Below are 13,058 nucleotides of genomic sequence, written 5' to 3'. Positions count from 1 at the left end.
GTTAATGGGTTAGGGACATCAGGGGCACAGAATATGGTTGGCACTGCAAGGGAGGTACAATGCCATGCCAGCGTATACTCAGCCATCTCCAGGGCCAAATGGGCCTCTCTTCCTTCAGGCAGCAGTCCTCATGTGTCTCTGAATCCAGTCTGGTTGCAAGGCAAGGCCTCTGTTCGGTTTGGGTTATTATAGCCCCAAAACAGCCCCCTCCTCCTTGCTCAGGCATGTGACATCATAGTGTGGTTTTTGATGTCTCTGGTTAGAAGGTCCCCTCACAAATGGTGCCAAAGTGTCTGATTGCTTTAGGCCTGAACAAAAGGGGACTAGATGCTAATCAGCTGTTATCCTACAGGCTATCAGCACAAGTTTTACTCTAAACAACTCTGTTGATAACAGTTGGAATTGAACCGGGGGTATGAATGGGCAGCAATAAGCCCACATACATACTGTCATACTGACATAAGTGTATATACATAGACACATGTGCAAATACATACACACATATCTATATATACACACACCCTCGCATATATCTGGGGCATCACATACAGGGGACATGCATATGTCCCCACTTGCCATACAGGGCCAATATATACACGGTCATACAGGAAATATATACTAACTATAAGGGGACACATATATACTAATATAAGGGGGCACAGCTTCCAGGGACCACATATTTCCCACAGGGGCCACCATGAGCCCCTGGGGATCACCATGGGCAGACGTGCGCAGATGCTGGGCACATCTGCGCACATCGTCCCATGATGCTGTGGTTAATGTATGCACATATATACCATACATGCCCGCACGTGTTTGCAGGCATGCATGGATATATATGCATACGTCTCAACCCTTCCTCAACACCTATCAAGCATGTACAAGGTGGAGTTCCAGCGCATCTGGCTGTCACAAATCAGATGTCTGACGGGCAAGTAGTGTCGCGGCTGAATGTCAGCAAGGTGAGCCATGGCCGTGTAAGATCTTCTAAAATGGCCAGAGATTTTCCTGGCCTGCCGCAAGACGTTCTGGACCCCGGGGTATTTGGCAATGAATCGCTGCACAACCAAGTTCAGGACGTGTGCCATGCACGGCACGTGTGTCATTTTGCCCTGCTTCAGCGCGCTCAGCAGATTGGCACCATTGTCGCACACCACTTTACCAACTGTCAAATTGAGTGGGGTTAGCCACTGATCAGCCTGTGACCGCAGAGCTAAAAGCAATGCAGGACAGGTGTGGCTCTTGGCTTCCAGGCACAACAGCCGCAGCACAGCATGGCAATGTCTCACCTGGCACGTCAAATAGGTTCTGGGGAGCTTGGGGGTGCAGCGGAAATGGGTATAGCAGTGGAAAAGGAGGAGTCAGCCAAGGAGACAAAGGATGGAGTAGGAGGAGGAGAAGAACAAGAGGCAGGCCTGCATGCAATTCGTGGCGGTAATACCAAATCCACATGGGTGCCACGGGTTGCATGCTTGACAGCCATCAGAAGGTTCACCCAGTGGGCAGTAAAAGTTATGTACCTTCCATGCCCATGTTTGCTAGACCACGTGTCAGTGGTCAGATGTATCTTGGCACCGACACTGTGTGGCAGAGATACATTCACTTGCCGCTGAACATGGCCATATAGCTCTGGGATGCCCTTCTGGGATAAATATTTCCTTCCAGGGACCTTCCATTGCTGTGTGCCAATGGCAACAAATTTTCTAAAGGTCTCCGAGTCCACCAGTTTATATGGCAGTAGTTGTCGGGCTAGCCATTGGGCAAGAGGGTTATCCGGCGTCTTCAACTTTTTACGTTTTAAACATTTGGGCCACGGAAGCCTGCATTTTGCCAGATGAACTCGACGACAGCACGATGGAAGGTTGAGTGAAGGACAAATGGGAGTAGGGACGAGAAGAGGCAGGACATGGAGCGCTGGGAGTGTGTCTTCGTGGGTTCTGATGGTGTTGCTCCCACCCACTGGGCTCTGTGATGGGAGGCCAGGTGCCTTCTTAAGGCGGTTGTCCCTGGGTGAGGGCTTACCGCAACTTATGCGTTGACAGCCTTAGCTGCAGCATAGGCTGCAGATGGCAACACTATTGTCAGCAGCTGACAAGATTAAAAAAAAGCCCACACTGCAGACCCATGTGCTGGCATCTTGGGAGCGCCAGATGTGACTGTGCATGGTGGATGGCTCGCTCAAGATACATTTGCAGTCTGCTTTTTGCCTTCTGTGCACTGCGCGTTCTGCCTGCTTCTCCTCCTTCTGACTCGAGTGGAGGGGCTATGGTGGTGGTGGTGTCTTTGGGGGTGCACATAGCAGAGAGTGAGGAGGGTGCAGATACAGAGGATGAGGAGGGTGCAGAAGCGGAAGGCTGAGTGAGCCACTCAACCAACTCTGGTGTGTCCTTTGACATAATCGCATGCACCTTCTCCAACTTCCCACTTAGGCTCCGGCCTGTTGCACCTGCCCGACCCCTACCACCCCTGTGGAATGGCCTGCCTCTTCCTCTGCCTGTTATTTTCAAAATGACCCTGTGACAAAGTCCCTATAGAAGAGCAGTGTTTTTGGAAGCAGGTGTATGAAACCCCTCTATCAGTATTTTTTGGAAACAGGTATATAGAACCCCTTCATGAGTATTTGCTAGAAGCTGGTATATCAAACCCTTAATCAATATTTGGTGGAAGCTGGTGTATTGCAGGCCTCAAACAAAATTTGGTGTAAGCCGGTATATCAATCCCCTCTATCAGTATTTTGTGGAAACTGGTACATAGAACCCCTTAATGAGTATTTTCTAAAAGCTGGTATATCAAACCCCTTAATCAATATTTGGTGGAAGCCAGTGTATCGCAGTCCTCAATCAATATTTTGTGGAAGCCAGTGTATCACACTCCTCAATCCAGTATTTTGTGGAAGCAGGTATATCAAACACCTTAATCAGTATTTTGTGGAATCAGGTATATCACACCCTTTAATCATTTTTTTGGGGGGAAACAGGCATATCACACCAGTTGCAAATAGTTATTCCAATAGTGTTTGTCCCTCTATCTAGCTGCAGTATCTCAGCAGAACCACACACAACTGCTGCACAATACAAATGCACTATAATATACTTTCTATGTTAGAAGGTATATTATAGGTATATCACACCCCTCAATCAGTTTTTTTTTTTTTTTGGGGGGGGGGGGGGGCAAAAGGTATATCCCACCAGTTGCAAGTAGTTATTCCATTAGCGTTTGTCCCTCTATCTAGATGCAGTATCGCAGCAGAACAGCACACAACTGCTGCACAATACAAATGCACTATATTATGCTTTGTACAGTCGTGGCCAAAAGTTTTGAGAATTACATAAATATTGGAAATTGGAAAAGTTGCAGCTTAAGTTTTTATAATAGCAATTTGCATATACTCCAGAATGTTATGAAGAGTGATCAGATGAATTGCATAGTCCTTATTTGCCATGAAAATTAACTTAATCCCCAAAAAAAACTTTCCACTGTATTTCATTGCTGTCATTAAAGGACCTGCTGAGATCATTTCAGTAATCGTCTTGTTAACTCAGGTGAGAATGTTGACGAGCACAAGGCTGGAGATCATTATGTCAGGCTGATTGGGTTAAAATGGCAGACTTGACCTGTTAAAAGGAGGGTGATGCTTGAAATCATTGTTCTTCCATTGTTAACCATGGTGACCGGCAAAGAAACGCGTGCAGCCATCATTGCGTTGCATAAAAATGGCTTCACAGGCAAGGATATTGTGGCTACTAAGATTGCACCTCCATAAACAATTTATAGGATCATCAAGAACTTCAAGGAAAGAGGTTCAATTCTTGTTAAGAAGGCTTCAGGGCGTCAAAGAAAGTCCAGCAAGAGCCAGGATTGTCTCCTAAAGAGGATTCAACTGCGGGATCGGAGTGCCACCAGTGCAGAGCTTGCTCAGGAATGGCAGCAGGGAGGTGTGAGCGCATTTGCACGCACAGTGAGGCGAAGACTTTTGGAAGATGGCCTGGTGTCAAGAAGGGCAGCAAAGAAGCCACTTCTCTCCAAAAAAAAACATCAGGGACAGATTGATCTTCTGCAGAAAATTATGGTGAATGGACTGCTGAGGACTGGGGCAAAGTCATATTCTCTGATGAAGCTTCTTTCCGATTGTTTGGGGCATCAGGAAAAAGGCTTGTCCGGAGAAGAAAAGATGAGCGCTACCATCAATCCTGTGTCATGCCAACAGTAAAGCATCCTGAGACCATTCATGTGTGGGGTTGCTTCTCATCCAAGGGAGTGGGCTCACTCACAATTTTGCCCAAAAACACAGCCATGAATAAAGAATGGTACCAAAACACCCTCCAACAGCAACTTCTTCCAACAATCCAACAACAGTTTGGTGAAGAACAATGCATTTTCCAGGACGATGGAGCACCGTGCCATAAGGCAAAAGTGATAACTAAGAGGCTCGGGGACCAAAACGTTGACATTTTGGGTCCATAGCCTGGAAACTCCCCAGATCGTAATCCCATTGAGAACTTGGTCAATTCTGAAGAGGCGGGTGGACAAACAAAAACCCACTAATTCTGACAAACTCCAAGAAGTGATTATGAAAGAATGGGTTGCTATCAGTCAGGAATTGGCGCAGAAGTTGATTGAGAGCATGCCCAGTCGAATTGCAGAGGTCCTGAAAAAGAAGAGCCAACACTGCAAATACTGACTCTGCATAAATGTCATGGAATTGTCGATAAAAGCCTTTGAAACGTATGAAGTGCGTGTAATTATATTTCACTACATCACAGAAACAACTGAAACAAAGATCTAAAAGCAGTTTAGAAGCAAACTTTGTGAAAACTAATATTTGTGTAATTCTTAAAACTTTTGGCCACGACTGTATGTTAGAAAGTATATCACACCCCTCAGTATGTCGCACCTATTGATAGTACACCTATACCAGTACTTAAAAGGACTTTTAGCTAGTTCTTTTAAGGACTTTAGCTACTTCTATTAGCTAGCATTTGGTGTCCCTAACAGTCTGTCCCTGCTCCACACAGCAACCTCTCCCACACTGACAAAAACAGAATGTAAAATGGCTGCCAGATCGGGTTTATTTATAGGGTAGGGGGTGTGTCCATGTGCTGAAACATCTCAATTGGTTGTCCTGTCCCACCTGATGGATGTGTCATGGGTCAAAGTTTGGCACAATGCAAAAGAATATTGCGCCGGCCAACATCACCATATGTTCGCATGTTCCGCGAACTAGCAAAATTCGCCGCAAAACGACCGCTGGGCGAACCACAAGGACATCTCTATTTATAGATACTCATGGAACTGTGGGAAGAATACACCCGTTGCTATATGTACCACTTAGTTTTCTCTTAAATTTTATGTTTCAGGTTTTTGATTTTCAGTTAAGTGAAGAAGATATGGACATTCTTAATCATCTTGACAGAAATATGCGCTATACAACTGGACGCCTGTAAGTACTTTTAATTTACACAGGCATGCTCTGGTAACTTTTTACAATATTGACCTTCTGAGTGCAGATTTCTTAAAGGGGTTGTCTCGCTTCTGCAAATTGGATTTATTATGCTGAGGAAGTTAATACATGTTACTTACTAATATATTGTTATTATCCATATTACCTGCTTTGCTGTCTGGATTTATTTTTCCATCACATTATGCACTGCTCGTTTCCATGGTTACAACTAGGGATGAGCGAATTGACTTCAGATGAAACATCCAAAGTAGATTCGCATAAAACTTTGTTCCAATACTGTACGAAGCATGAGCGCCATAAAGTATTAGGCCTCCTGCACACGACCGTTATGTGCATCCGTGGCCGTTGTCCCGTTTAACGTGTTTTTCTGCGGTCCCATTGACTTTCAATGGGTCTGTGGAAAAATCGGAAACTGCACCGTTTGGCAGCCGCATCCGTGATCCGTGTTTCCTGGCCGTGAAAAAAATGTGACCTGTCCTATTTTTTCCACGGCCAACGGTTCACGGACCCATTCAAGTCAATGGGCCCGTGAAAAATCACAGATGCACACAAGATTGTCATCCGTGTCCGTGATCCGTGTCCGTTTTTTCCTATGATTTCAATGGCAAACTTGACTTAGATTTTTCTTTTCATTTTTCATGTCCGTGGATCTTCCAAAAATCACGGAAGACCCACGGAATAAAAAACGGATCACGGTACAACGGAACCACGTTTTGCGGGACGTTAAAAAATACTGTCGTGTGCAGGAGGCCTTAGAATGTACTGGCTCCGATGAGCCAAAGTTATTGCTTCGCGAAGTCTCACAAGACTTCGTGTAATAACTTCATAAATGAATTTGTACTGTAAAAACACATTTCCCGAACTCTGGTTCTGTTCCAAGTGGAACGAAGTTTTATGCGAATCGACTTTGGATGTTTCATCCAAAGTCGATTCGCTCATCCCTAGTTACGAACACCCTGTAATCCAGCAGTGGTGGTCATGCTTGCACACTATAGGAAAAAGCGCCAGCCTCTCTGGTGGCCGGGACCATGGCAGCACACATAGACTAGGTCTTTTTCCTATAGTGTGCAAGCATGACCACAGCTGCTTGATTGCAGGGTGGACATAACCATGGAAACGAGCATTGTATAATGTGATGGAAAAATTAATCCAGCCAGCAACGGAGCAACATGAATAATCACAATACATTAATAAGTTCCTTGTATTAACTTTCTCTACATAATAAATGCTATTTGCTTAAGTGAGACAACCCCTTTAAGTGTTGTTTTAGTTTTCTGAAGAACCTTTATAGAAAAATTACCAGAAGAAGAATGTATACCTGTAACGTCTTAGTATGTGACTTACTTACCACCCATTTGTGGACATATCAGCTTCAATTAGCTCTAGTTCCCTTTATAAGATATTTTAAAACAGACTTTCCGTAGTACTCCCATCTTGTAGAGGATTTAGAGAATTAGAATGAAATTTATGTCAGGTCTCGTTATGAGTGTTATATATATATTTTTTCAATAATAAATATTCACAATCCTTAGTAATGACGGTAAATATTTTGTTTCTCTTTTCTGTAGATGGGCAGACCATCCAAAATGTCCATTCCATGATGAATATTAAAATGACAATCTTGCTCAAAGTTGCATGACTCGAGTGTATGTTCTACCTATCCAGGGTCAAGGTATTGGGTCAAGAAAGGCTCCAAGAACAATCTTTTTGAATGGACATCTACTGGTATTACTGCTACTGGTATTAGACTTCTAAAGTAAGGCCTCATGCACATGACCGTTGTGTGTGTTGCGGTCCACAAATTGTAGATCCGCAAATCACGGATGCCGTCCGTGTGCGTTCCGCAATTTTCAGGAAAGGCGCGGACAGCCATTAATATAACTGCCTATTCTTGTCCGCAAAACGGACAAGAATAGGACAGATTATATTTTTTTGTGCGGACCAAAACAACGGTCGTCTGCATGAGGCCTAAAGGTCAAGGTATGATCTCTGCAATAAAGCCTTAAAATGGAGGCATACGAGATAAAGAAAGATTCCATTAAATTGAAACAAGTACCAGATGTTTTTATAGCATAGATACAATGGGTTCATGAGCTCTCAATTAGCTGTCCACCAAAATGTAAATATGGGACCAAAAATGTGTAGAATTTTGTATTATACCTCATTCACTCAGAAGCATTCTTTTCTTCCTGCTAATTAAAGAGACTCTCACCAGTTTTATGGTGCCCTAACCAGCTCCTGCTCATGACGATGAGTCCATAATATTTATGAGCCCCTGGCTTTCTTAACCTCCCTGCTGCTAATTCAGTTGGAAAAAAATCTGTGGCAGGGGGAGGAGAACAACAGAAACTCACGAATATCAGGACTCTGCATGTGCTGTTAGAACCTAGCAGAATCAACATATTCCTTTAAGAGGGTGAAAGATGAATGGCCAACAATGCTTGATCAGATACAATGCATGTTCTTTGAAATGTATTTTTTTGGGATACTTGCTGACCTTCAGGACCAATGTTGCCTAATTTCAGCCAAAGTTCAGCTCTTGTTCTCTAACATGCACTGGGAGGTTTTTGCTAAAGGGAACAAGGGTCACTTTATTTTTAATGTACTTTATGTGGCTGAACAAGGCAGATTTACCTTTGTATCATACATAAAAAATGCATACAAGACTATCCAGATCACAGCTGTGGCATTTTTAAGACGCTAAGAAACATCTGAAGATTGTCTTCAAAAAGGATTTGATGGTGGATATGGGGCCTGTTAAAGCCGAACAACATATTATTTCATATTTTGCTATATAAAAATGGAACAAATGGACCCAAGCTAGAAGGTGGTGCTGCTTTGCCTGACTTCTTTCTCTATTATCTAGCTGGGCAGCTGAAATTTCTATCTCCCTGGGTTCAGACGTCTGATTTGCCTAATGCAGAATACTATCTTAGGGAGTATCTGGGATTGTCCTCCCTGTGGCCTGTTTTGGAAGGACCGCGCTTTATTTCCATGCGCTTGCTCCCCATTCATAGAATGGCCCATCAGGTATGGAATGCTGCGAAGATGTGGTCGTTTAAAGATATCCCAGATGACATGCCGCTGTGGGATAATCCCATGTTTGCCCACTTGAGAGATCTGGAGGGAGCTGGATGGTGGAAGACGCAGGGAGTTAGTAAATTGAGCGATTTATATGCTGGGAGTAGTCTGTGCTCCTTCTCTCAGCTGCAAGAGAAGTTTGAATTGCCTCGCACTCTCTTTTTCAGATATCTACAGTTGAGACATGCGCTAACGGCACAGTTCGGGGCAGGTGGCCGCAAAATTTCGAATTATCCTCTGATAGGAGTTCTTAGATCACAGGGCCCAAGAGGTATAATTTCTGTGCTCTATACGCATCTGCTTAATAATCGCATGCTGATGAATCCCCTTGCTGTTGAAGGGAAATGGAGGAATTCCATCCCTTCCCTATCGGCTGACGATTGGAATGAAGCACTGTTGTCTCCGAGGGTCTCCCCGTCAATCACTAATAGGCTGATCCAGCTGTTTATTTTGCACAGAAGTTACCTCACGCCTGTTCGGCTGCATAAAATGGGTAGACTGCCACATAGCAGGTGTCATAGATGTCATCAGGAAGGGGCTGATTTTTGGCATCTCATGTGGGATTGCACATATTTGAAAAGCTTCTGGGTAGCAGTGGTAGGAGTACTGTCCACTATAGTCCCAAATGCAGTGCCGTTATGCCCTAAAAGCTGTATACTCGGCATCCTAGAGGAGGTCTGGGGGCCATCATCACAGGATCCTTCTGAGTGAAACTTTATTCTTTGCTAGGAAAGCTATCGCCCTGAGATGGATGGATGATAGAACGCCTACGTTAGGCCAATGGAAGTCGTTGGTTAATCAGGCTGTTAGCATGGAAAAGGTTGTCTTTATCCACAGGAAGTGTCCACAAAAGTTTGACAAAGTGTGGGGTGAATGGTGTGCCTCCCCTTTGACTGTACATAATGCTTGCATGTATTCAGTAGCTGATGTATGATATTATGTAAATTGTGTGTACTGAGGCAATGTCTCCTCTTTCATGCTGCTTCCCGACGCTATTTGATTTGGAAACCCTTTTTCTCTGTATCGGACCTACTGCAGAACTGTCATGTAGTACTGAGCTAACACTGTATCCCCTGCATGGGATTTACCCTTGATTCATTAATCTTTTCTTTTTGATGATGTAACATGCCTTTCTTGTTAAACTTCAATAAAATGAGTTAAAAAAAAATAATAATGGAACACATGTACACCAGTTCAGAAATCAATCTATAAGGTTGCACTAATTCCAACACTCTGATTTTTGTCAAATGCATTGTGAAAGACCTCATATAGATCACCAATCCACATCAATGTGCAGCATCCTGCTGCAGACTGGCAGTACACTGTAAAGTGAAAAAGAATATATTTTTGTGTAAACCATGTATTTATTGTATGTAGCGTGCATATGTTAATAGGCTGTTGCATCCTCCATCAGACACTAGGTGGAGCTGTTTCCTCTTCCCACAAGGTTTAGAACATTCCAGAGTAGTCTATCCTAGGTAGAGCTATCAGAAGGAAGCCATGTCTGTCGCTGACAGGGTATCCACCCCTAGACCAAGGTGTCAGCCATGGGGAGGCCAGAAAGAACACAAAAACATTGAAGCAGACCAGATGAATGAAAATAAAGAATATAGAGGCATATAGAACCATCTCTGTGGTTGTATAAAGAACCATCTCTGAGGGGTGAATTGCATTGCTGAAAGCTTATAGACTCCACGGCCCTTGTGTCCAGTTGCATAAAAGTTTCTGGACCTAGACACTTCTGCTACAGATTGGAAAACTGTATGACTACTTTTCCCACATCCTGCTGTGGACATGTGGATCCACAACCTGTTCAAAGAAGGTGCAGAAGAGTTTGCCTGCTGTGGAGGGGACTGCCCTGTGGTTGTGTTGTATTGCTTGACAAGAGAATTAGTACACCTCATGCCTTTACGCTTATGTTAGCTAGCGAAGTACAGAGTCAGACATTCTGCTTATTAGCTGCTGATCCATTGCAAGATAAGAACTGTCCTGATCTGTTTGCATTTTAATTCTTCAGTAAAGAACTGTTCTGATGCACAAATGCCTCATCATTGCTTCCTGCACTACTACACTGCAAAGTGGTGGCATCATCACAAATGAGATCTTGGCTTGCACCTTAAAAACTTCAACCTCAAGGGCACCTCAACCGCCATCAGGCAAGAGAACCCCAGAACCAGAATGCCCCCGTAGGGAAGAAACTTTACACTCTTCACATCACTGCATGCCAGCCCAGGGAGCACCAGAACCATAAGTACCACAACTACCACCACACCCCTCTGGCCAGTCTCATGCATGCCCCTGTGGCCTGGTCTCTGCAAATGTTTTTTTCAGGTATACAGTACATACATACTCTCTCTCTCTCTCTCTCTCTCTCTCAATATGTAGATATTGATTCCTTTAATTCATATGGACTGAACCAGAAAGTAATTAGAGGGGGACATGTTCGAATCAGTTTCTCATTAGTGCAGACATTAGCTTCAGGCCAGTAACTGGTTATAACTCAGCATAAAAATAAAAGATTTAAAACCAAATATACCCTACAAACGTTACACATTTTTTCATTAGTACCCATTAAAAGGTAATAACCATCATCCGCAATGTTATATTTCAGGGATAGGATTGAAAAAATGCACATTCCAAAGAAAGTTGAACTCTTCAGACTCTATAATGCAAAAACAAAGACCCTATTGTTGGTGTTTCTTCCAAGTTGTAGCATAAATATAACTTTGTGATAATAAAGGTACATTGTAAGAAGAGAAAGATCCACTTGTACAGCCTGTATATGAATGTGAACAATGAACAAATAAGAAAACGGCAAGTGGAAATATCAGAACGCTGGAAATAATATACAGATTTTGGCCTTTTACTCTTAGAAATAGGAGCAGGCACTGGTTTAGTATAAAATGGGGGAAGCCATAGTGAAAGAGAAAAGTAATAGAGGAAGGAGAAAGCAGAACTGAACGCCCACCTCTTGGCATATTTGCCGTACTGCGGCCGGATCTATGCCGCTCCACATTATAGTGAATGGGGCCGGGAGGACTTCCGTCAGCTGATGAATGTACACTGTAGTTATGGACCCGGCAGGCCGGAACGAGTAATGACAGTGTGAAACAGGCCACAGTTAGGTTAACCACAGCTATGTGTGTTTGCAAACAGTTGGATGAGTGAAGTCACTGGTGACAGTGATTTCCTTTGAAGGGAATTTGTCACCTGGTTTGAGCATATTAAGGTGTTACTACTGCCATGTACATTAAAATACCTTATTTCTTGCTGTAGTCTTCATTTTTTGTTTCATGGTTTCATTAGCGATAAATTCCACTTTTTATGTTATGCAAATCAGTGTCCAAGGTGCCCAGAGGGGCGTTATTATCCTACTCTGAAGCCTAGTAACTCCCCCGTACAGTGCCCAGCCCGCCTTAAATTTGTCACTGGGCTCGGCGCATACCCAGTAACATATTTGAAGCTGTTGTCCTCAGGAGCTTCTACATCGCGCAGGCAGTCCGCGGTACTGCGCCTGCGTGAGATTTCACATAGCGGAGGGGGGCAGCAGCACAGAGTTCGGGTGTGGGCAGTTACTTATGCTGGAAGAGGCGTGCTTGGGCTCTAAAGGAAGGCGGCTGGGCACTGTACGGGGGAGTTCCTGGGCTCCAGAGAAGGATAATAACGCCCCTCTGGGCACCTTGGACACTCATTTGCATAACATAAAAAGTGGATTTTATCGCTAATGAAACCATGAAACAAAAAATTAAGACTACAGCAAGAAATAAGGTATTTTATTGTACATGGCAGTAGTAACACCTTAATATGCTCAAACCAGGTGACAGATTCCCTTTAAGAGTTGCTACACTTTACAAAAACGTTTAATATTGTGATATATCAAATGGTTTCGAGCATTAGGGATCTGAGTGCTGAGATCCCCACCAACTTATAAAATGAGGAGTTAAAAGCTCTCAGTGCAAGTGACCAGACAATCAGACTCATGATGGTAGCACGGCCATCGCTGATGGATTGCAGGGTGGTCGCAACCATAGAAACGAGCAGTGCATAATATGATGGGAAAATGGAACTAGCCAGCAAAGGAAGCATTATGGATAGTAACATTACATTAGTAAGTGGCTTGTATTAACTTTCTCTAGATAATAAATCCTATTTTAAGGAAAAAAGACACACACCTGGTTTTGACCCCCCCATTCTAGAGTTAAACAATAAACAATATTTCCTCCCTAATTAAAACTGCTTTTGGGGTCAGACAACCCTTTTAAAGATCCGGAGAAATACCGGGCTCTCTGTGGGTAAACGAAGTGGAGGCGTTCACTTAGCAGTGACCTCGGTGACATCACGGGCACTAATGGGGGGACTTTAGCGCTGCCCTAGCTTGTCACCGGGAACACTGCTGGGCGGAAACCCACACTTAGCAGTGTAAAATATATAAACAAACAGCCCTTGCCCTGCGCAATCCAGCACAGGGCAAGGGAGGGGGGCCGGAGGGATGAAAATGGGGATATGTCCGGGTTCA

The 13,058-nt window shown here is 43.9% G+C and overlaps 1 protein-coding gene across 6 annotated transcripts in view; it reads left to right on the top strand.

Annotated features, from left to right (window-relative positions):
- LOC122928540 (aldo-keto reductase family 1 member C3-like) overlaps positions 1-10,579 on the top strand; it is a 78,225-nt gene extending 67,646 nt beyond the window's left edge. For 5 of the 6 annotated variants that reach the window (XR_006387892.1, XM_044281470.1, XM_044281471.1 and 2 more), the window contains 2 exons: positions 5,358-5,440; positions 7,030-10,579. Coding sequence is in view for 4 of the 6 variants with exons in the window: in XM_044281470.1 (XP_044137405.1) it covers positions 5,358-5,440; positions 7,030-7,072 (126 nt within the window). In the remaining 2 variants the exon portion in view is untranslated. Of the gene's footprint in view, positions 1-5,357; positions 5,441-7,029 lie in introns of those variants that run through there. The other variant, XM_044281474.1, reaches the window with a different exon arrangement.
- Positions 10,580-13,058: the final 2,479 nt, after the last annotated feature.

The sequence above is a fragment of the Bufo gargarizans genome, chromosome 2 (assembly GCF_014858855.1).
Source record: "Bufo gargarizans isolate SCDJY-AF-19 chromosome 2, ASM1485885v1, whole genome shotgun sequence".
In the NCBI taxonomy this organism is placed as follows: domain Eukaryota; kingdom Metazoa; phylum Chordata; class Amphibia; order Anura; family Bufonidae; genus Bufo; species Bufo gargarizans.
Note: the sequence above shows the minus strand (reverse complement) of the source record. Positions and strands in the feature narration are given on the sequence as shown.